Source organism: Caretta caretta, chromosome 19 (assembly GCF_965140235.1).
Source record: "Caretta caretta isolate rCarCar2 chromosome 19, rCarCar1.hap1, whole genome shotgun sequence".
NCBI lineage: Eukaryota > Metazoa > Chordata > Testudines > Cheloniidae > Caretta > Caretta caretta.
This window is the reverse complement of record NC_134224.1, coordinates 9,756,524-9,779,126: the sequence shown is the minus strand read 5'-3', so window position 1 is coordinate 9,779,126 and position 22,603 is coordinate 9,756,524. Positions and strand designations below refer to the sequence as shown.

General features: G+C 55.5%; 1 protein-coding gene across 1 annotated transcript; it reads right to left on the bottom strand.

The window, feature by feature from the left end:
- Positions 1-26: 26 nt before the first annotated feature.
- On the bottom strand, positions 27-22,274 carry CNKSR1 (connector enhancer of kinase suppressor of Ras 1). The gene is made up of 21 exons (XM_048825931.2): positions 21,974-22,274; positions 20,728-20,885; positions 20,241-20,443; positions 19,355-19,439; positions 15,266-15,307; positions 15,000-15,119; positions 14,862-14,921; positions 14,238-14,306; positions 12,055-12,183; positions 11,523-11,608; positions 9,801-9,928; positions 8,445-8,626; positions 7,731-7,761; positions 5,872-6,044; positions 5,024-5,097; positions 4,341-4,412; positions 3,741-3,814; positions 2,520-2,584; positions 2,156-2,285; positions 1,291-1,472; positions 27-1,202 (listed from the first exon to the last, which is right to left on the bottom strand). Exons 1-21 carry the CDS (start codon positions 22,023-22,025, stop codon positions 993-995), a joined length of 2,325 nt encoding a protein of 774 aa, XP_048681888.1. The 5' UTR covers positions 22,026-22,274; the 3' UTR covers positions 27-992.
- Between the last annotated feature and the right edge of the window lie 329 nt (positions 22,275-22,603).

The following is a 22,603-nucleotide window of genomic DNA, read 5'->3' as shown; positions in this document are numbered from 1 at the left end:
GATGTTTAAACAGAACAACGCAGAGCTCACTCAACAGCAAACACATCCCTCGCCTTCGAGGGGAGCTGGATCAGATCTTTATTCGGGCTCAGACTGCCAGCCTACATCTGTAACAAGGCCTTGCAGCAGGGGAGCTCAAAGAGCTTTGGCCACATGAATAAATGAAAGTATACAGCAGCTTTGTGAGGCAGATCTGTCTTATCCCCTTTTACATATAGGGAAACTAAGGCAATCGCCCAAGGTCACACTTGGAGTTAGTAGCAAGAACACAGAATGGCACTTAAAGAGTCTGACTCTGTCCACTCACAAATACTGTTACACAGAATTATTTGTACATATATGAAAACCAGCCTTTCTTTATCAAATGAATATTTACCGCCGCAAGCAGAGCCAGAGGGGGCCAGGCAGCACTTCTCTGATCCTTCTATCCATAAAAGATCTTCCATCACACGGGCTCTTGGTTCTGATCGGGCTCTGGATGGATGTCGAGTGATGAGAAATGCCAAGGCATCAACATGTTGAATATCCCAGTCTCAGAATTATACCCAAAGGGACTGTTCTGGCCTCACAGAGTTGGGGTCAGTTAGTCAGTGAAGTATATGGATGCAGATTAATTAAACATCACTGGCAAATGGAAACAGCAGTTCTTTTAAAACAAGCAATTCTCTTTAGACCCAACCGAGGATCCATTCCGAGAATTCCTCCCTCAGTCCTCGGAATTACAAGGCTTTGTCAAAAGTGGTTCCCTACATAAAATCCTGCTCTAAGGTGTCTTAAACGGGGTCTTTAAAATGCATCCCACTTTCCAGTTACATTGACGCACTGCGTGTTGTGAGCAAGCAGCATTCCTCCTTGCTCTCAGAGCACCATGTTTCTTCATGGGACAGAGATGACAGGACTCTCTCTCTGAAATGAGAGGAGGACGTGTTATTCCCTGCAGTGAGGTTCATGAAGGGAACGTTATTGCCCGGGATCTGCCTTGTTTCCATGTGTTACGGCCTCGCACCGGCAGCTTCCTGTGGACTGGATTCAGCGCCAAGTTCTGCTTCTAGACCTTCAGCCTGGCCTGGCTGGTGCACCCACCACTGGTGGATTTCCTGGTATAACTCCTGATGCTCTTCTTTCCAGTGTCTGAATTTCTCCGAGGTCAGTTCCGAGTCGTTCAGGAGCTGATTGAGGATCTGGAGCTCAGCCAACTTCGCCTGCAAAAGGAAAAGAACATTCCCCACGGCTCAGTGCTTGTGCGTCAGAGGGCATTACACGGCGAGGGGGCTTGAACGTTTCACCTACTTTGAGCGTGCTTTGCAGGGCCCGGACCAGGTGAACCCTCTCGTTGATCTGGGGGTTTTTGTTGCGCTTGATGAAGGATTTGCGGTACTGCTCGTGGGTCACGAGCTGGCACGTGCCGATGAGAGACACCCCGCCTTGCTTCAGACACTTAATTAGGGACTCCAGTTCTTCGCCAGGGGAGTCTGCATAAGGCGGGGGGAGGAAGGGGGCGGGGGAAAAGACCCACAGCAGATAGAGTTAGAGTGGGGCTGGAACAGCCTCTGTGCCAGGGTGATGGACTTGTGGGGAGCAGGTGATGCCTGCTGCGAGGATGGCCCCAAGCAGATCAGGCTTCGGCACGACAGCCCGTTCAGGACCCTGGTTCTCCGTGGTCAAGAGGGTTATAAGAACGTCCACAGATGGCGCTGGAGAAATACGACATTCCCCAGACACAGCGGCTAGCTCATGGAACAGCATGTTGGTGCCACAACAGGATCTATGGCCCTTTGGACATTCTGACACCAATCGTACGGGGACACACCAGACCAGATCCTGGGGGGAGGCTGAACAGAAAGGGGATGGGTGGGGTGTCCATAGGAGATTCTCCACAACAAAGGAGAAGCCCTGACAACCCCTCCCCCGCCCTCCATTCAGCACCCTCCCGCCGACCTGCCCCAGAAAGGACCCACTTGTGTAACACCCCCCGCCCCCGCCCCCGCCCCCGCCCCCCGGAGCCCGCTCTGCTTGAGCGAAAGAACCAACTTTGTGAGCAGAGTCTGCCGTGGGTTCACTAACTGCTTTACCTGGATCAGTCACCAGGGGGCCATACTGAGCACAGGTGACGCACAGCGGCCCTAAATCCAGGCTTGATCTCACTAGCACTTACCCAGGGGCGAGCAGGGCCTGCCACTGCCAGGGACGGGGCTCCCCACTGGGCCGGTGGAGTCAGGGCTCCCCATTGCAGCACTGGGATGGGCTCTCTCCAGCGTGGTGAGCAGCTCCCTTCTCCTTGGCAGCTGGGGAAGAACATTTCTGTTTAAAGACCCGCCCCGCCCCCCAACAGCAAGGAAGGTTGGGAAGAGCCACCGTCCTCTCGCCCTTTGCCGAGCCGCGTTTGACACCCGCGACGCAGCCCCGCCCGCCAGCATCCACAAAGGGAGGGCCAACAGCTGATCCCATGTCCCATCACACAGGGCCAGGCTCTCCCCGGCTGGACGGTAGAGTCCACCCCCGTCCCCGGTGACGCTCACCAGATCAGAGCCAGGCTTGGGAGAGTCGTCGTCAAGATCCTCAGCTTCCGTCTCACTGTAGCAGTCTGGCGGGAGACGCGCAGAGGGGACTATCAGCGGGAAAGCCTGGACCAGCCACCACCCTTTGCTCCTGCCCAGCACAAGCTGCCCTTCTCCAGCGCCTTCTATCCAAGGATCTCACCGCACTTTAGCGAGAAGAAGGGGCCCAGCCTGCCAGCTGGGGATGATCCCCATGGAGTGGGAAGGTGGGGCAAGGCCTCTTGGTCCCCAAGCTGGCCATCTAACCATTAGGCCGCACTGTGTCTTGTCACCCAACATCGCTCCAGCCCTGCTGCCCCTTGTTGACTGGAGGATTCATGGCTCAGCAATAGGATTCTCGTCTTCACCCCCTCCCCACCGTAAGGTGCAGCAAGCTGCTCCCAGGCCAGGAAAGGAAAGACTGGGAGCTGGAACAGAGCCTGGCTCGCCCACATCTTTGGATTCTTGGTCTCAAAGCGGGGAGGAGTGGGGGGTGCCAGCAGTCAATGCAGAGCAGGACCCTTTCCCCCGACCCCTGTACCCCAAACTCACCACCTTTTTCAGGGGTGTCCCTCTTTAGTCTCAAAGGTCCTACCCTGCACACAAAGTTGGGGTCCCCTCGCTTTTGTCAAAAGGCCCATGAATCAGCAATCACTGCACGGAGTCCCAATGCCAGCGGGATGGATCCCGCCACATTGCAGGTCTCCCACGCGAATCGCTCGTGTGTGATCCTCCTTTCGGATCTCGGTCACCGTGCATTTGGGCCTTCACCAGCTGAGCACAGAACTCTGGAGAAGAGACCAGACCCTAGGGTGCCACAGGGCCCACGCTGACCCCCAAGCCAGAGGCAGTGAGGACTGACTGGTCTCCAAGATCCAAGAGCTTTGGTTCCCCACCAGTACTTAAAATGTCTGTGTGCACCCGTGCCGGGGGGGGAATAGTGGGGGTTACAGACCCAGCCAATTGAAAACAGAGCAGTGTCCTGAGGGGTGCACTTTAAGCATTGTCTTCCTGAAGCAGCTGCTCCCAGATTACGAGAGAGACACCCCCCCCCCCCAGCTCACATAGATACGGGAGTGGAGCCCACTGGAGTCAGGAGGATTCTGGGAGGGGCTCATCCAGTCACCCTGTAGGGACATGGCATGTAATAGCTGGTTCACATGTGGGGTTCCAGCCCTGTTCAGCAAGGTGCCTGGTTCCTACCTTCTTCTCTATGCGGGAGCGATTCCTGGGCCAGCTTGTATTTGGTTTTTGCGGTGATCAAACCACTCACCCACCTGGGAAGATGAACAGATCACGGACAGTCACCAAAGAGACCCCCTCCCAGGTTCCCAGGCACTTCCCCTTCCATCACATGCACCCCCTCATGTGTGGCGAAAGCCATCTCAGACCAATGCGTCTCCAGCCTTTTCCTTCTGCAACCCGTTGGGAATGAGAGATCCGGCCCTCTTCCACAGCCACCTCCCTTCCTGGCAGCCCAAACCCTCCAAAGCATGGTCCCCACAGCATTTTAGTCTGTGGCCCATTGGGGCGGGTTCCACAAATCACAGCCTGAGAACCACGGCCCTCACTGAATCGTACCGGCCATTTGGACACAGCCTCCAGTGACCACAGGAACTGTGGATTCAGGCTGGTTCAGTCCCTCCCGAGAATGCTGGAGTTTAACTGCATCCGGGTATTTTAGCAAGCAAGGAGAGGGGTTTTGTGGCCAGTCATGGTTTGCATGGATCACCGCAGGGTGTTTACTTAGCGATGTCAAATTCATGCAGGGACAGCCTGGCCTGCCCCAACCCGGCCACTTACATGCTCAGATCAGCCAGAGTCTCTGCTGCGAAGACGAAAGGTTTGTACTTCTCATGGCAGAGCTGGAAGACACTGAAAGAAGAACAAGGATGCGGCTGCATTTTCCACAAATTCCTCCCGTATTAGCGGGCAGCTGTAACTACCCCCTAGTTAAGAGTGAAACAGGTGTCCCATTCTTAGCCCCATTTCCAGCCTCCCCCGGGGCTAGCTGGGCTCTGCTGAAACACATGTTCGCCCTTAACTTTCAACAGACCCTTTTATTTGGGATTTTTAAATTCCCCCCTCCCGACAGTCATCAAATCCAAACCCATCCGCAAGGAGCAGTCTGGAGAGCGCCTTTCCCTCTAGGCAGTTCTCTACAGCTCCACCTCGCAGATGGCTCTCCTGCACTACGCCCTACAGCGCCTGCTGCTGGGAGGGGGCTGCTTGTTTCCCCTACAGCACTGTTACTCAGCGCCTCCTGCTGGAGAGGCGGGGACTGGAGCAGCTGGGAGCTTCTCCCCACACAGAGCTCCTGCACCGTTGCGTACGGCTAATCGGCTTGGCACCAAGCGCTCCGACGGATGTGCTGCCCTACGGAGAGCGCTCCCACGCCATCCGTGCTTCAGGGTCCTCCTCTCCCAGGTTAAATTCGCCCTCCTCTCCCGAAGCTGAGGTCTCTGCTCAGCATCTCCCGTACTCACTATTTCTTCTTCTGCTCCCGGGTGCTTTCCAGGTCGTAGGTCGACACGTTGATCAGGCCCACGGCTTTCTCGTCCTGGGCGGTGAAACAAGGGGCACGTCACACACAGGGGGCTTTGCTGCCGTTGGCATTTAGAAGCAAGATTCATTTGGTTTTGGGGCATCATATGGGACTCTGTGGCCAGGAGAGCCACTGTACCAAGAAGGTAAATCAACGTCATGCTGTCCTTGGGTATTATAACAATAAAGAATAATCCCCAGCTCTTCTTATCTGGCCTTTCAGTACATAGACCTGAATGCGCTTTCCAGAAGAGATCAGGCTTCTCCTTAGAAATGGGGTTGGTGGAGTCAGAGAGTGGGGAAAAAGCCCACAAAGCTGGTGCAGGATCCACCTTCTTCCAGCCCTCTCTGTGGGGCTGTTACACCCACCCACCCCTCTTACAGATCACCTCTGAATTTGGCTCACTGAGTTATCGGAGCGTAGAGGAGTCTCATTTGGGGACATGCACCAACTGGGCCAGGAGAGAAGGTGCCGCTAACGGGAGGGAGAGGCACAGAAATCTCTCCCCCCTTCTCTGAACTTCTGATTCCTCGGCACACCTGCAAAGACTCCCTAACCCAACAGTGGCTGGGCTGACCTAGGCCTGGGGCAGTCCAATGGGCTCTGAGCATAGCGAACTCTAACTTGTCTCACTTTACACGGTCCCTGTAGATTTGTCTCAGGATCTCTGGAGTCCAGCAGCCAACACCCTCTTCCCTCCCGCCCTAAGCCCCCTGAGGACACAGCACCTCTGTATACCCCCCGACCTGCCCCTTTCCACTAATCCCCAGCGTTGAGGGACACACTCACACTGGGCTGATTGTACCAGTAGAGAATGTGGCCCTTCAGCACAAACCAGCAGCGTTTCCATTTCTGGGACATGAATCCCACGTGGTCTTTCTTCTTCAGGAGCCAGCCGTCGCAGTCCACCTTGCCCAGCTCCCGACAGGACACCCGCCGGCGGCTCAGCCTGGTAGCCACTCCTGCAAGGAAGGAGGAGAGGGGGGCAGTGGGAGTGAGGCACAGCGAGGGGAGCTCTCTCCAAAAGAGGAGCCACCCGCTTCCCATGAATCCTGCCCCAGCCCTGCCCCGACAGCAGTCTCATAGTGGCTTCCCTGCAAGGCTCCCCCACCCCCTGCGCCCTCTCACCACTAGGGGATAGCAGAGACACAGAGGAGCCCTGTAGGGCAGTGGGGAAAGTCCCATGCTTTTTGGTGCAGGACAATGGTGAGCCTGGGCCCTAGCTGCTCCCGCCCGTAAATGCGCCGGCCATTCATCCCAGTCTGCCTCTGGTCAAAAGGAAATAAGCTTGGTGGTTCTCAGCCAAGCCCCTGGAGGGACTCTCTCCATCCCCCAAAACCACTATGGACTGCAGCAGCTGGCAGCCAGCTGCAAGGAGATGGGGAAGGAGCTGCACTGGCGGGGGAAGAGAGGGGACTGGAACAGCACAGCCGGCTGGCACTAGGCCTGGCTCGGCCCAGTGCTGAGCCCCTTGCTTCCGCGGCAGAAGCTCACCAAGGAGCAGAGGACGGAGGGAGGAAGGGTGGGGCGGGGAAGAGAAAGGATCAGAGCAGGTTCTCCCAGCCCCAGGCTCAGAACAGAAACACCCGGATTCTGCTCCGCAGCCAAGAGAAGCGGCACCAGACGGACACCACTTCTGCAGCCCCGAGCACCACGTCTGGCCCTTCCTTCCGGGGCTCTGCAGCCTGAGTGCGTTCTGCATCTCGCGGCCAAACGGCACAGAACGCCGGGTAGCCACATCCCACGGGACCCCTCTTCCCTCTGGGCTGTGTGGCCAAGCAGGGCCGGCCTTAGGGAAATCGCACCCTGGGCAAATGTGCATTTTGGTGCCCTTGGCCCCCGTGGGTATGGTGCCCTCCCCCCCATTGCCCCTGGCCCTCAAGGGCTTCCCGGGATCCCCACTCTCCCTTCACTCCTAACCCCTGCACTGTGTCCCCTTCACCCCTAACACTCCTGCATCCCCCCTCCGGCGCTCCCCCGCTGGACTGCTGCTCCTCTGCCCCACGCACCCCTAGGGGGCTGGGGGGGGGGCGGAGGGAGCGAGGAGAGAGAGCGTGCGTGCGCGCGCCTGAGTGAGTAGGAGCGTGCTGTCTCTTTAAGAAAGCCCTCAGGATCAGGAGCCTGAAGGCTTGTTCAGACACAGGCAGCTGCCCGACCCAGAGAGGCAGCAGCATGGACAGATTCCCCCCCCACCCGTCCTGTCACCCCAGCTCAGTGCAGACCGGGTTCATGGGTGGGGGGAGGGGGACACCCCGACAGCAGCCTCGCCCCCATCTCTCTGCACAGTAAACAGGACACTCCCAGTGCCGAGCAGCAGGAGGGAGGAGGGGCAGCCCTGATCAGGAGGAGTCACCTGGCTGGTTGTCCAACTGCCCCCCTGCAGCTCAGGTCCCCCCCGCCCCCTCCAGACGCTGCTGCTCACCCCGTCAGCCCCCGGGACTCAGGCAAACCCTGCGCACGGCACCCTCCTTGGCGGGCTGCCCTGGGCCACCGGCCCTGTGGCCAAGTTAATGTGCAACCTAAGAATGCGCCTTGGGCCTGGGGAAAAACAATCCTTTGTGAAAGGGGAGGAAATGCTCCAATCCCCTGGTTAACTCAAAATGCTCAAGATTGTCAAACCCACAGGGGGACGGGAGGAGGCCACTCACCTTTCTGCCTGGAGCAACTCTTGGTGCTGCTCTAAAAGGGATGGAGAGGACACAGATACATGTGGTTACAAAGATCCTGGCCATGCAAGCAACTCACTAGGCTTTTGGGAGGCAGACGATAAAGTGAAGGAGACGCCATTGTCTATGGCACTGGCCTGCCAGTGGAGAGCAGACAATGCACTCGCTGGCTGGCCGTTGTATGCGGGAAATGGCTGGGCGATCATAGCTTTCTTGCTTAGAGCACCCGGGGCTATAGCTGGTTCAGCATGCAGCTGCCTGCCCACCAGGTGACATTAACTGCAGGGTAGGGTATACTCCCAATGACTTCATTGGGAACAGAAATAGGCCAGCCCTGAGCACATTTGAAAATCCCAATCATTTTTAAGGATGAAGATGAGGGTCCTGTTAAGTTATTTGCCTCAGACATCCTGCAGCAGTGAGTTCCACAAGTTCACCACACACAAAGTTAAAGATTTTTTCCCTCTCATCTCAGTTTTATATTTGTTGCCTTTTAAATTTCTAATGGAGTTCCTTCTGGTCTAACAGGGGAGGGACATTAGGAGCCCATGTGGCCTTCTCAACCCCATCCATGTTTATCTTAGTCGTGTGTGCTGCATTAGTGCCTAGAGGCCTCAGCCACCTCAGGCCCAGGGGGTTGTCACTGTACAGACACACAGGAAGAGACTGGCCTAGGCTCGTTCGCTCTCCTCTCACCTTGTTTGGAAGAGCGGGAGATTCTGGTCCCCGACTTCTGCTCCCAATTCCGTTCTCTGGGGACTCCTTAGATCCGAGTTCCAAGGTGCTGGGTCTGGCTGGAGCGACAGCAACGGGGGAGCTGCGCCCTTCAAATCCTGCCCCCAAAGCTTGGATCTCCAACGTAGGGGCTGCTGAACCACCTGCAAAGATCAAACTGGTCAGGGGGACTCCAACACCTCTGAGCCACATAGCGATTTGTATTTCACTCGCACGGAGAGGTCAGACAGCTGGTTAAAAATTTAGGGCCAGATCCCCAGCTGGCCCCACTAAAGCCTCTATTCTGTAACATGAGCGCCATTCCAGTTGCTCAAGCCCTGAGGTTTGCAAGGGGCCTACCCTTTAAGGCTTGAAGCGCAGTATCGTCCATGCCACATTTTACCCGAACACTGTAGTCTCAACTCACTTCCCCCACCCCATGGCCATGTAAACCAAACAAGCTCTGTGGGGAAGCTGGCCCTCCAGAACCAATGTTACCACATGCTCTGCATGTGCCCTACATGGAGCACCTTTGCACATATCACACAATGGATAATCTCTCAGGAGATCTCCGGGAATCTTAGTTGATGAAAGTTTCAGAAGAGCCCTGCAAGGAGGGTACTATCAGTATTGTTTTACACATGGGGAAACTGAGGCACAGCATTGTTAAGGGACTTGCTTAAAGTTGCACAGTGAGTCAGCACCCAAGCCAGGAAGAGACGCCGGATACCCAGGCCTCCGCTCCAAGCAGTCGGCAGCACTCTTTAGACCTGCCCTGACTCCAGTCGGCTTAGTCCCTTTCCTGACTTACTTATATCACAGTAGCACAAAGAGGATCAGATAGGGCCTCAAATGTGCACGGCGCTGTATGGGAGGCAGACAGAGTGTCCGGGGCGGGCGCCATTTATAACAGGAGTCCCAGTCACAGGTGCTGACATTTTTCCTTGGTGGGTGCTCCATCCCCGCTCTGGCCTGAGGCCCTGCCCCCTCTCCATCCCTTCCCCCACGGTGCCCCTTCCCTCCCCCAGCACCTTCTGCCAGCTGCTCCCTGCTCTGCTGGCAGCACTGGGGCCCTGCTGAACAGCTGTGCCTGGTGGGTGCTGAGGACCCCCTATTCCCCCCCCACCCCACGGGTGCTCGAGCCCCAGAGCACCCACGGAGTCGGCACCTATGGTCCCAGTGTTGCTCTGCACAGGGCACAGGACTCTCAGCCAAGTATCTGCCCACAATCCAGTCCCACTAACCTGCAACAAGCAGAGCTCGCACCAGTGTGGAAAGCCTTTCAGAGGAGGGCTTGCTGCTTTCCACAGGATGCAGAGGGCATCTGCTCTCTCCTACCTTCAGCGGGGAGTTGCCGTAGGAAGTCCCTGGTCTCCTCTCTGGGGTGGCTTGAGACAAACTCCTCCTCTTCGTCAGTGGCGAGATCCAGCGCAGAGTCCAGCCCCGATTCCAACCCGGCGATCACGCTTCAGGAGAGGAGAAACCTTTAGCTAGCACTTGACAGCAAACCAACCCTGTGGTATGTTTGCTATTCAGCAGGATCGCACCACCCTGCAAGCCCCAACGGTGTGTGGGTGGGAGCGTTTCATCAGAGTTCAGTTCAGCAAAGCAATGCCGGTCGGTGCTGGTCACGTGGGCCGTTTTTACCTTTGGCACCATACGTGCGATCTAGGAGCTGATGCTGCATCATTTTCCTCTCCCACACAAAATGTTACTTAATGGAAAAGTCAGTGGGGCAAAACAAGTGCGAGGCTCCAGACAAAAACAACATAAAATAAATAAATAAATACTGCCTAGATCTTCTGTGGTGCTTTTCAGCCCTAGATCTCCAAGCACTTCATAAATTATCCCCTGGTGACGGTGATCTTATCAGATCTACCCTCTACCTGAGCAAACCTACAGAAGCAGGGTCTTTGACTTACACCACCGACCGAGAAAAGGTTGGAAGAATTGAGCCTGTTTAGTCTAGAGAAGAGAAGGCTGACAGGGGACAAGATAACAGACTTCAAACACCTACAAGGTTGTGATAAACAGGACTGTGATCAATTGTTTTCCTGAGTCCACTGAGAGTAGGACAAGAAGTAATTGGCTTTGGTTTGCAGCCGGGGAGATTTAGGATTTTTAGGTTAGATATTAGGAAAAGCTTTCTACCTTGGAGGGTGGTGAAGCACTGGAACAGGTTACCTAGGGAGGTTGTGGGAACCCCGTCATCAGAGGCTTTTAAGAACAGGTCAGACAAACACATGTCAAGAATAGTCTAGGACAGGGGTTCTTAGGACAAATTTTTTGATGGCCCAGAGTGCAGCCCCCAACTCTTGCTGGTGGCCACTCTCACACTTTTTCCTAAAATACTTAATTAGCTTTAGGAGAAACAAAGAAAGAGGCACATAGACACGTCCAAATCATCATACCTGATTTCTGCTAGCCAATAAGTCTGTTGTGAAAAGTGAAATTAACAAACATACAGGTATCACTTTTCACAGCAGACTTACTCAGCCCTGCCAAGATTGGGGACAGATTAAGCCCTGGATGAGGGGCTGGGGGAGGCAGCAGGGGGCCAGAGCCTGGGACTGGAGCCCAAAGCCGCCCTGCTAGTGCCTGCCAGCCCACCACTCCAGGGCTGAAGCCAAAAGCCTGAGCACCACCGCCCCAGGGAAGGTGGGGAACTCACCGGCTGCCTGCTCCTCCAGCATTGTGCCCCAAGTGTCTCCAGAGGAGGGCAGGGCGCAACCCTGGCTGGCCGCCCCAGCAGATAACACCAGGGCGGTGCATCCAGGAGCAACAGGGAGAGGGAGGGGCTATTACCCCCCCCCCCCCATGGCTGCAAGAAAAGCCCCTAGTGGTTACATCTGAGAGATGCTGATTCTAGGTTTACTGACTTCTGCCTCAGCGCAGGGGGCTCGACTAGACCTCTGAGGTCCCTGCCCGCCCCACCTTTCTGTGATGAACAGACAATGACTCGTCACTCTCCCAACACAGCCACAGGGCAGAGCCGCTAGAGAGGCCTAGGGAAAGATTAGCAACAGGAAGTCACTTTGGATTAAGGTTCTGGGCTCTTACCTGGAAGGCAGGGAGACCAAGCTTACTGGAGAGTCATTGCTTTCCAAGCCAGGAGATTCTGCAGCACCCAAGAAGCTGCCAGGTGCCTATAAAACAGTCAGCGAATTTCCATCCTGCGCACCACTGGAGCTCAATAGCCGCACAGCAGAGCGGGGTCACCACACTAGTGCTCTTCTGTGTTGCTGGGACAAAGCCTTCAGCACTGAGTCAGAGGAAACTCGGGGCACTTCACAAAAGCATTGACCCGAGATAGGGCCTGGAATGAAAGGGTAGCTGCAGAACTGCTAAGCCCCAGGAAGGAGCCTCCAGCCAGCACAATGAGGCACGCTGGGTGGGGATGGGAGCTGGTGCCCCCTCCAAAAAGACAGCAATGCAGCAACAGCTAGCCCTGGGGACCAGGCAGAGAGGGCCCTGCGATCCACCTCCGAATGCCCAGCACCACTGGGTTCCTAGCCGGTCACTGCCTATCCAGCACAGCAAGTAAAGGTTCAGTCCTCATGCTGGGGGTGTGGGGGTACCGGGTCGGGCTCACCTGATGGCACGGAGACCTGGGGGAACACGGGGACCCCACAGAGGTTAGTGGAATCTTCTTCAGCACCAACGTCACCTGGTTTGGCTTTTCGAGTATTTTCTTTACCAGATTCACTCGAGTCCAACCCACCTACACATGGGATTAGCAGGTCAGTGCTCATTGCCAGCACAGGCCGAATCACACTGAATGGGCTGTTTGAAACAGGCAACTCTGCAAGTCATTCTACTCTGTTACATGGGCTCTGTCAGCTGGTGAGGCCATCAGTTTGATCTCGTGTCTGGTAACTATTACTCTGGACCATGAGCACCGCGAGCCACTGGATTTCAGAAAGGGGATGTTTCTCTCCCTAGGCACCTGGTACAAGCTGTGATCAGGGTTTAGACACCTGCATCTATTACAGCTCCATGGTGCAGACAAGGGAATCTATAGTCACGTGATTCAGCAACCACGCACTTCACAAGACATCCAGCTAGCCAGCAGCAATCCCACCATGCCCACCAGGGATTCCAAACGACGTGACAACCCAGTTAAACACCTGGCCATCAAAGCAGTTTCGTAAGCTAGTCATCCATGCCCTTCTCATTTCACTGTCCATTTCCGCAGCACCAGCGGCCAAGTCAGAGACATTCAGCTAATAGCCTGCAGTCAGCCAGCCGGTCCTCCCTGTCAGAGGGTCAGCAGGAGGGCCGGCTGAAAATTCTCCATGAAAACTGGTTTTCAATGGAACAATTTTTTCCATTTTTCTAAGTATCTGATTTCTGTGGAAATTGATTTTATTGTTGCTGCAAACCTGAATGCCCATAAAGAGGTTCAGGTTTTGTTCAAATACTGAAACATTTCATTTTGGATAGATCTTTTGTGGTGCCTCATGGGAGCTGTAGTCCAGCTGCTTCATGTCCCCAGTCTCCTCTATATGCTGGGCTTTCCAGCCTGACTACATATCCCATGCTGCATCACAGCCAGAGATGCTGTCATGCACCATCTGCTTTCCCCAAGAGGTGAGACTGGTGCATCATGGGAGATATAGTCCAACTAGGGAGCCCAGGTATAGAGGAGATGGGAGCATGAGAACTCAAATGACAACTCCCAGGGGGTACCGCAGCACCATTGCTGAACCCAGTTGTTTCAGATTTTGATTTTTTGCTGAAAAGTCAACTTTTCTTCCCACAGGAAAAGACCTGTTTTCTGACCAGCTCAAGCAGACAGTCACCCACCTAACCAGATGCTTCACGGTCAAATGGAGAGAACGATTCTGACCCCACTCAAGTGGGCAGTAGAGATTTACGAGGCTAAATTAACTGATGTTTGTAAGCGTGGAGAGCTCAGCCAAGTGCTGGGTGTTGGCCTCTCCCAGCACTGAGCCTGAAACCCTCCTTTCCTCCCCCTCTCTCATCTGGTTTCAGTCTGTTGAGCATGTGGTTTGCCAGAGAGTCAGGGTAGAAACACTGGGTTCCTTACAGCGATTCTACCTGTTTCCTGGGTGTGCCCAAGCACTTGTGTTTAGAATGGAGGAGGGGGAGGGGGAAGCCAGGCTTTGGTGGCATTTGCTTCTCCTCCATGCAGCATGTGAGTCAGAGAGCGAAGAGGGGATGGAGGAAAGAAAAAAAAGCTAGCACCAGGCTTTCTAATAAAGGAAACTAGCCATTCTAGCATCCCAGTGGCATCTGACTCCTACAGTCAAGAGGGTCCAGGGCAATTAAGTGGGAACCAACCAGTCTTAGTAAACATGAGTAGGGATACGTTGCATTGTCATCCAAGGACCTCAGAGCCTTTTATAAAGGGGGAGCCAGCACGATCCCCTTGCCAGGAGGGGGTTCGCGAGGCCCAGAGTTGAAGTGAGTTTTAGCCTGATCCCTTCGGGGCTGGGATCACACCTTCCGTTGGGAAAGAGTCTCGCACGTGGGGAGCCCCACCAGACTCAGAGAGAACGAAAGTGACTTGCCAAAGGTGACACAGCGAGTCAGGACTAGAACCCAAAGCCCCCCACTCTAACCAGAGGCCAGGCTGCACCCCCTACTGAGTGTGAGGTTCTTCCCCACTTTAACACAGATGAGGATCAGCCAGGGCAGACCATACACATCAGCCATGATCGCAGCTACACTCAGAGACCCCCTTTCCTAGTAGGATTTTGGCTGTCCCAAGAGACCAGCAAGCTAACGGAGCGAGGACAGGGACATACTTACCACCACCTGCCCGTTGACTTGAACGATCTCATCCCCCGGCAGGATCTGGCTGCAGTCGTCAGCTGGAGACTAGGGGGAGAGGCAAGGAAAAGACCCGAGCGGTGTCAGAACCGTGCTCGTTGGGAAGCGGAGACAAGCTCTCAAGCCACTTACACTGTGGCCTAATCAGAGTTAAGCAGCTCTCTGGCTGATGTAAGTCAGAGGGGCTCAGGAAAGGGGGATTAACCATTAACTCGCAGGCCTGATCTTTTGGGCGATTCCCGTTCAATCACAGGCGTGAGCGCAGGAGGAGACGACTGAACCAAAGCGCCGGCTGAAGCCTTGGCCAAGGCTAGCGTGACACACGGCCACAAGGCAGCTGAGTAGGAAGGACTCAGCCAAGTCCTGTCCAGTGCAGCCCATGTCCTAGAGCTGGTTCAGGAAGAGGGTTTGGTGCCTTAACAAGCCCAGGGGGTTCTGATACCCAGGGGGAAAATGGATTTTGCTCATTATGGGCCAGTGTAGGTAGGTTTAAGAAGGGGGCTATGTTGGGACACCAGTTCTGAGCCGTCTCCCTGCACCTGCAGGCTGGAAAGACCAAATCAGAAGCCATCTTCCCCCGCCCAGCCCCGACAAATCTCTCACCTTAGTGGCGGTTCCCACTATGAAGTGGAGGCAGGAGTTAGTGGATTTGATCTCGATGCCCTGCAAAGAGGGACAGACAGAGTTTGGAAACGTCAAACGAGTCCCCAGCGTGAGCCAGTGGCGGAGGAGCGGACTCACCAGACTGTCCTCTGGCTCGGTGGGCACGAGGTCGACGCTCTCCAAGATGGCAGTCTGGTTCAGCAGGGCTGCCGGGCTGCAGCTCGAGATGTTCTCACAGATCCCCGCAAGGTGCCTGCACTGAAGGACAGCAGGAGAGACTCATTCCTCCGGAAACCCGCCAGGACCTCACGGCCTCTACAGAAGGGCAGCAGCGACCTCAAGGGTTGCGGAATATACACACACACACACACACACAGACACGGCAGCTGCACAGCCATACTTACAATCAGCAGGATCCGGTTCTCTCTCTCAGACACTCCGCAGTCCTAGAAGAACGAGAGACACGCAATAAGTTAGGTCGATCCAGCTTTTATATGTTGTAACTCCCCGAGATTCTTCCAAGCCAGGAGCTGATCATGACGGCCCTGCTTGGGATGATGGTGGGGATCACAACACAGCCCACAGGTCCCAGGTGCTGGTGGCTCCTCTCCCAATGCCCCCGCCCTGTCCCAGAGGGTGCCGTGCCGCTGGCCTCCAGGCGAGACGTAAGGCTGTGTGGTCACGAAAGACTTCTCAGCACTGGTTTTTAAGAGCAGCAGCAGGATTAACCCCAGCATCCTGGCCCGCTTCCAGGGCAGGTTGTTACATTCCACCAGCCTCGACTCCTCCAGCTGTCTCCAACGGAGACGCCATTCTTCACACACTCCCGTCAGTGCCGCCTGGCTCCTCCCAGACAGCGGCTGCGTGTTGCGAGAAAGCCCGTGTTTGGGGGAGGGAAAGCCTGGCCGATCACATCTAGGCCTAAGGAGCACACTGGGATCCTCGAGGACAGGCGATTGGCCCCTGCAGGTGGGCTGATGATACTTATGCTCCCAGAGACGGGTACTCTGCCAAGAGGTCATTTTAGTCTCTGCCATTTAGCCCGGATGGGGGTGGACAGCGCGCAGCCGCCCACGCAGCACCCGACTCCCCAACAATCTGGCTGGGGAGTCACTGGGCGATTGCGCTGAGCCCTCACACGACTCCGTATAGCAACGGAAAGAGGATCCAGGATCCGAGTTGCTGTCGGAGGTACTCCTCGCTCTAAGGACAGACCTTTGAGAGTCTCCTTTTGGCTTCCAGGGGCTTCGGATGAGGCCCCGAGGCCCCACCTCCAGCCTCTTCTTGGGAATTTCACTGGAAGATCAGAGTGACTAAGACAAGAGGAGATTGCTGGAGGGCAGGAGTGGGGAAAACACCCTGGAGATGGGAAATAAGAATGAACTGGTCAACCCAGGCAGCGCACGTGGCGAGAATGTGGGGCAGCCGCTGGGCTAGACACAGAGGGGTGTCTGTCCAGAGGGCAGTCGGTGTTTGGAAGGCTCCGTCCCCTCCCCAAGGGAGAAGAGTCCATTGTTATGGGATGGGGGGCAGGGGGTAATGGGTGAGAGATGCCTTACTGAGGCCATTCTTGCTCAGACACAGTTACACCAACCTCCGGATCTGGGAGCAGAAAGGAATCCCCACCCCGCAGGGCACAATGGCAGGGACCTCCTGGCTTAGCATGGCAGAGGAAGGTGTGAACCACAGCAAGGTAGAGCAGGCAAGGCATTGAGCGCCCTTCTGTTGCACGGGTGGATCTTGGCTCTAACCCTAAAATATCCCAGCAGGCTCTACTTTTAGGTTATTAGTAAGGTCAGTTTCTTCCTGCCCCACAGCCCTAAACCCACCACCTCCTGCCCCAGCCCCCCCAGACCCCGTCCCCTAGCCCTCCACCCCCTCTCCTGCCCCCCAGACCCTGTCCCCTTGCCCTCCATCCCTCTCCCACTCATTTACAAGCCATTAAGGTTTCTCTGAGTCTCCTTTTCCATCTCTCTCCATGTCACAATCTCCCCTCCCCCACCTCACAGCTACCCATCCCTTCCACGCTTCCAGGCCCTGTTTCCAAAGCCAGAGAAGCCCAGAGCCCATTCCTGACACGCCCTCTCCTGCGGGTGCCCCGGACTCTGCATTCCACCCTGAGCAGGCCAGGATCTTTAGGAGAATTATTAGCTCCCAGTACCTGTGGCTCAGCAGAACAGCGTCCCCTGAATCTCTGGTTCGGCCCGTTAGTCTCTCTCCTCCCTTTCGCTCAGCTGAGTCTTATGGACAACTGAGCTCCCCCCAGCCCGGAACCTGATCTCAAAGGGTGAATCACAGGGTTATATAAAGAACAGTTCCCCACCCCCACTTTGATGTTGTTTATCTCCTTGTCCCTTCCCTGCTCACACTCTGGTCATTTTCTCTTTCCTTCCTTGCAGCTGACTGAGCTGTGGCAGGCCAGGGGTCCGATTGCGGATACACCCATGGCTCTCTCATCCCCTATATCCCACGTTCCCCTGGGCAGCACCTCAGAGGCACCGAGCCTTCCCCGGGCATCTCAGGGACACGCGTTCCTTTGGCCAGCTGTGAATCACTGCCATAACCTTTCTATAAAGCAAGGCCATTCCCAAGATAGATACCGACGAGGGCTCAGGTGACCTGATGGCATACACCCCAGGCAAAGCGCGGTCTCTCCACTTGGCATGGATGCTCCACTTCCAGACCTCTCTCCAGGAAGCATTCACAGCATGTTTGCAACACTAAAACCTACTGTCCCTCCCTGAGCCTTCCTTGATGGGCTCCTCAGGTACCCATGGACTTGCCCCTAAAGTGGGTTCTTGAAGGAAAGGTGCATGCCTAGGATTTGAACTACCAGCACTGCTGTCGGTGGGTACCTCTTCCTGCTAACCTTCTACTCTAGCTGGAGAGCCCTGCTGGGGTCCAAGAAGTTGTTAGAAGAGTCAGAACATACTTGGGATCCCATTGGGCCCTGTGGACTACAAAGGCCTTGCTGGCTAGAAGGCATGCCGAGACCCGAGTCTGCTTTTACCATCTCGCAGCCTGTGAATGCAAGATGAAGGAGCACTGCAGAAGATGCGTGAACAGAGGAGAACTGGAAGATGAAGGTAGTTAACAGCACTCCTTCCTACTACCCAAATACCACCACTCCGACATACACCCCTTCAGCAGCGACTTGCTTATAGACATGAGTCTAGTGGTTCGAGCAGGAGATGAGGAGCCAGGATTCAGGCATTTTAGTCCTGACACATTGAGCAAATCAGTTCATCTCTGTGCCTCAGTTTCCCTATCTACACATGTGGGTGACCCTGACTTATTTAATAGGGCTTCATTCATGTTTGTAAATCAGTTTGAGAACTGTAGGGAAAGGGAACTATTGAAAGGCAGGGTATGGTTATCTGTTCCATCAGCTGACAGTTTATAATCTCCAGTCAGATTCCTTCTTCTAACACTCTCCATCCTTCCACCAATATCCATTCATCTAAATCAGCTACCGCTAACCCATCCCTGACAGAGGGGACGGCGCCCCGTGTCCGATAAAAACACTTTGGAAGGGCAAATTGTTTGCCTATGAAATGAACCAGATTTCACGGATAAAAATCATAATGCAGAAGGATATGGCTGGGTTCCTCTATAAGCAACAAGCTCCAAATTGGACATTGGGCTAGTCTATCAACACACGCGGCTTTATCCCTGAAAAATATACTATTGAACCGGTGCAAGGTTCACTTGTCTGTTCAGAAGTGGCCCAACATTTAGATGTATGGACACACTAAGAGCAACAGGAAGGTCTCCAGTACAGATTTAAATTGTAATGAAAACACACATTTTTAAACAACATCTACCTGAAGCATTAGTAACCCAAACACTGCAGCAGGGGACAGCCCAAAAGTGAAATGGACTTTGAAACAAACATGAAACAGACATGAGCAATTTTCATTCTCTGAGCTGAGGGAGATGCACAGACAAAGCATGACGAGGGACAAATTAGAGGATGGGAAAGAAGCTTTAAAATCCCAGGGGCTAGTAACACAGTGGTTAAATTGACAGCGTCCAGAATATTTGCTGGTCAAGCAGTGTTGCTGAGACTAAGAGAAAATGTTTTGAATTGAAATAAGAACAAATAAATAGATTCCCCAGTCCCGCTAGGAGTTCACGCTCTCTTGGGAAAGGGGGTATTTATCAGCCAAGGAGGAACATTTTGGAGGGGAGATCCTGATGAAGTTTTGGGAAACATCTCACTGATCGTTTGCTAGTGAGAAAAGTGTGTGCGGTGTGTGTGACTGTCAGTCCTTACACTGTGCTCATCACCATGGTATTTGGGCCACCCTCCTTTTCTGCCCCTCCTACTCTCACTTCCTAGGTCATGAGACACCCCGGCACGACACGAGTACTGAAGAGACGTCACCCATATCCACAGGCCCCCTGCACATCTCAGGGGTAACACACAAACATGCCAACCCTGACACAGTCTGGCTTTGGTTTCTTGGGATTTTTAAACCCTCGTTACTGACCTTCTGCAGGATCTGGGCCAGTTCTCTGCAAAGCGAGACAATGTCCCGGCTGGCTGAGTAATCATTCAGGTGAGAGAAGAGATACCTATGAGGTGCATGAGTGAGACGGAGTCATTAGATAAACGAAGGCAGGAAAGGAGAGGGCCCAACGAGCCTCAAGTTAATTGAGGCACCGTCCTCCCCTCGGGCCAGGGGTTTAAACACAGTCTTCCAGGATTTTATGGAGCTTTCTGAAGGGGCCCCAGTTGGCACAAGCAGCCGGGGATAGAACACAGAGCTCATCGCCTGCAGTGGGCAGCTGCCGGGCGCTCAGTGGAACAAGCTGGGAGTCTCAGTCTTGTTTCTGCCACGCAGGTGTCCACACCCCATAGAGCCACTTCTTCTGTGGGGAGGCTCAGCAAAGGAGTGAGCAGGCTGTGGAGACGAAACTCCCCTCTGGCCCCAAGAGGGGGTCCCTCTAGGGCAGAAGCACACGGGCAGAGGACCCTTGTCCAGCCACTGCCCATGCTGTGCCCTTTCTCTGCACAGAAGGCTCCAGGCTGGCCTGCTGCTGTTTTCACCATCATCAAGAATAGCGTGGTCACAGCCCTCCCCTCCCCAGTCACTGAGCGGAGCCTTGTCCCTCTGTGCTAACAGACCATCCTCCTCTGGCCAGGGAGACACTGGCTGCCACGCAACCAGTCCTGACAGCATTGGTCTGGCATCCCTTTCCACCTCTGGAAAGACAGTGTATGCAAACCCCACAGAAACAGAAGGCCTGTAGCTTGCCTCCCGTGCCATTCAGCGATCCCCTTCCTTATCATGTGGGATCCCTCCTTACGTGGCCCTGGCCTTCCAGTCTCTCCATGCTCTTTCCCTGGCCTCTGCAGACTGGGGAAGCAAGTACCTGCTGAGCCAGGTGAAGAGCCCCTTGGCCGCCGTGATCAGCTCAGCAATGCAGGCCAGGAGGTCCGGGGAGGGCGTCTCGATGGCCTCGCCATCATACGCGGTCACCTTCCTGCGGCTCAGGATGAGGGTCTGGGTGGTCCAAGCGACTTGCTGCAGCTTCTCCGTCAGCGTCCCCAGGCTGGTGGTCTCCAGCTCGTAGTTCTGGGGGAACAATCCAAACTAGCTCGGCAGAGGAGAGAGGAGCCAGCCCTGGAGCGGCTCAGAACGAAGACTGAGGGTGGCAGACACCCCACAACTCTGCACTGCTCCCCAAAACTGCTGGGGGGGGGGGAAATCCACCCATCCCCTGAATCCCAGAGCTCCCTCCCTCTGGGAAGCAAGGCCGCAGGTGAGACCTGGGAGGGAACCCTCTCACGGTCGCTCACCGCAGGCGGTGCTGGAGATCGGGAGCGGGCCTCACTCCAGATTCACGGTCGCTCACTCACCAGCATGCACAGCTGCTCCACAGCTTCCAGAATGAGCTCCTGATGGCCGACACGCCTCAGGCCCAGCTCCTCCAAGCGCCGATAGGACAGCTGCAGCAAATCGTTCCCGGTCAGGGACCACGTCTCAAAGGGATACTGCTGCAGCACCTTGTCCAGGCCTGAAAGGGGCAAACGCAGTCACTGCCCAGCTGCTCCCAGATTGCCCACGTCCAGACATCTGCCACCACCACCTCAGCCTGGATTCCCCCTCTGCTGACAGCTCTGCCAGGCCTTCCTGTCCGCTCGCCTTCACCACCGCCGCTCCCTCAGGGGCACAGGAACTGCCAGGCTCGATCAGAAACCACCTAGGCCAACCTTGGAGAGAGACCAGCACCCGCGGCTTCAGAGCACGGTGAAGGAACCCTCCTAACCCCAGGAGTTAGAGGCTGGCTCAAGCCCTGAAGCACGCACTTTAACAGCCCTTCCAGAAGAGCATTAACTCGTCTAACTCCAGACATTCCTGTTGTCCACCAAACACATCCAAACCCCTTTGGGGTCTTGCCGAGGTTTTGGCCTCAGACGCATCCTGTGGCAGTGAGTTCCACCATCTCGCTGCGCACTGTGGGGAAAAAATATTTCCTTGTGTCGGTTTTGAGTTCGTCCCCTTTCTGTTTCACTGATGGGCCCCTCGTCCTCGTGTCAGGAGACTGGGAGAACAGAACCTCCGATCTACCTTCTCCCCCATCCCACCAAGTGTGTAACACCAGTTGCCTTCCCTGGCTGCCAGATCTGTTTCCTCCCTACTGGCAGGTCCCCAGAGAGCTGCATATCCACCCACCCCAGCATGTGCACCTCCCTGCATTGGACCGTATATCCTCCCCTAGGAATGCCTCTCCTCCCCCAGGGCAGGGATCCGAGCCGTGCCCAGCCACGCCGTGCCCAGCCACGCCATGCCCGCATGAGTCTCACCCGCCTCTGCCAGGGCCCCCCAGAAGGTTTCAGCCACTCCTGCTCCCAGCAGGTCTTGCACAGCTCCTCCTGCCAGCGCAGACTCTGCCATGGGAGCGGGCAGCCGCCTGCCCGCCCTAGGGCCTGGAGTGCACCCCCTGGCCACAGGTGCTGGAATGAGGGGTGCTACCACGCCTGATGGCTTGAAGTGGTTTCCATCACACACAGGGTTTACAGTTTGGTTCAATGGCTCTCAGCACCCCCCACCGGACAAACTGTTCCAGCCCCTGGCCAGCCCTGAAACCTCCACCGCACTCACCTCTCAGCCACTGCGCCACCTTCACAGGGCTCCAGGCACCGATGGGCTCCATGCCCAGCTCCCTTCCCGGAAAGTCTGTCCAGGGGCAGGACTCCCGGACACACCTGAGCGGAGGCAGCCCCACCAGGTAAGTCCCAGCCAGCTCTGTGGTTGGTGCAGCTGCCTGCCGCTCAGCAGGGTGAGGCCCGCCCCCCTCTGGAGGTCCCTTGCTCCCCTCCCCATGGGGAATTCCAAGCTCTTAGCAACCCAGCTCAGAACTATTGTCCAGCCTCCAACCTCCTCCAGTCTCACTGATTCAACAAGGTTACACCCAGTCCCCCCCAGGCTGCCTCCTGACTCTCTTAAAGGCACAGACCCACAGTAGGTTGTTTACCTCAGCCCTGGCCAGTGAGGGAGCGTGCCCTAGTGGGCAGAGGGCAGGACTGGGTGCCAGGAGCTCCATCTTCCATCAGAGTCCTCATCTGATCGTGGCCGAGTCACTTACACAACACCTGCTATCTTGGCTGACGTGCCTGGAACCAAAAGGAGGTCTTGTGCAGCTACAACTTGAGCTAAAGAAGCAAGGTCCCCGAGCAGGGGCTGTCACAGGTAGCCTCTGCAGATCCGGCACCTGTAACACATGATCACCAC

What these genes read in the sequence shown, in the direction of transcription:
- CNKSR1 (XM_048825931.2), bottom strand. Translation starts at nt 22,025, where the DNA reads ATGGAGCCCATCGGTGCCTGGAGCCCTGTGAAGGTGGCGCAGTGGCTG. An exon ending in TGGAGCAGCTGTGCATGCTG is followed by an intron (nt 20,444 to 20,727) that starts GTGAGTGAGCGA and finishes TTGTTCCCCCAG; the next exon opens with AACTACGAGCTGGAGACCAC. An exon ending in ACTCTGGCTGATCTGAGCAT is followed by an intron (nt 3,815 to 4,340) that starts GTAAGTGGCCGG and finishes TCATCTTCCCAG; the next exon opens with GTGGGTGAGTGGTTTGATCA.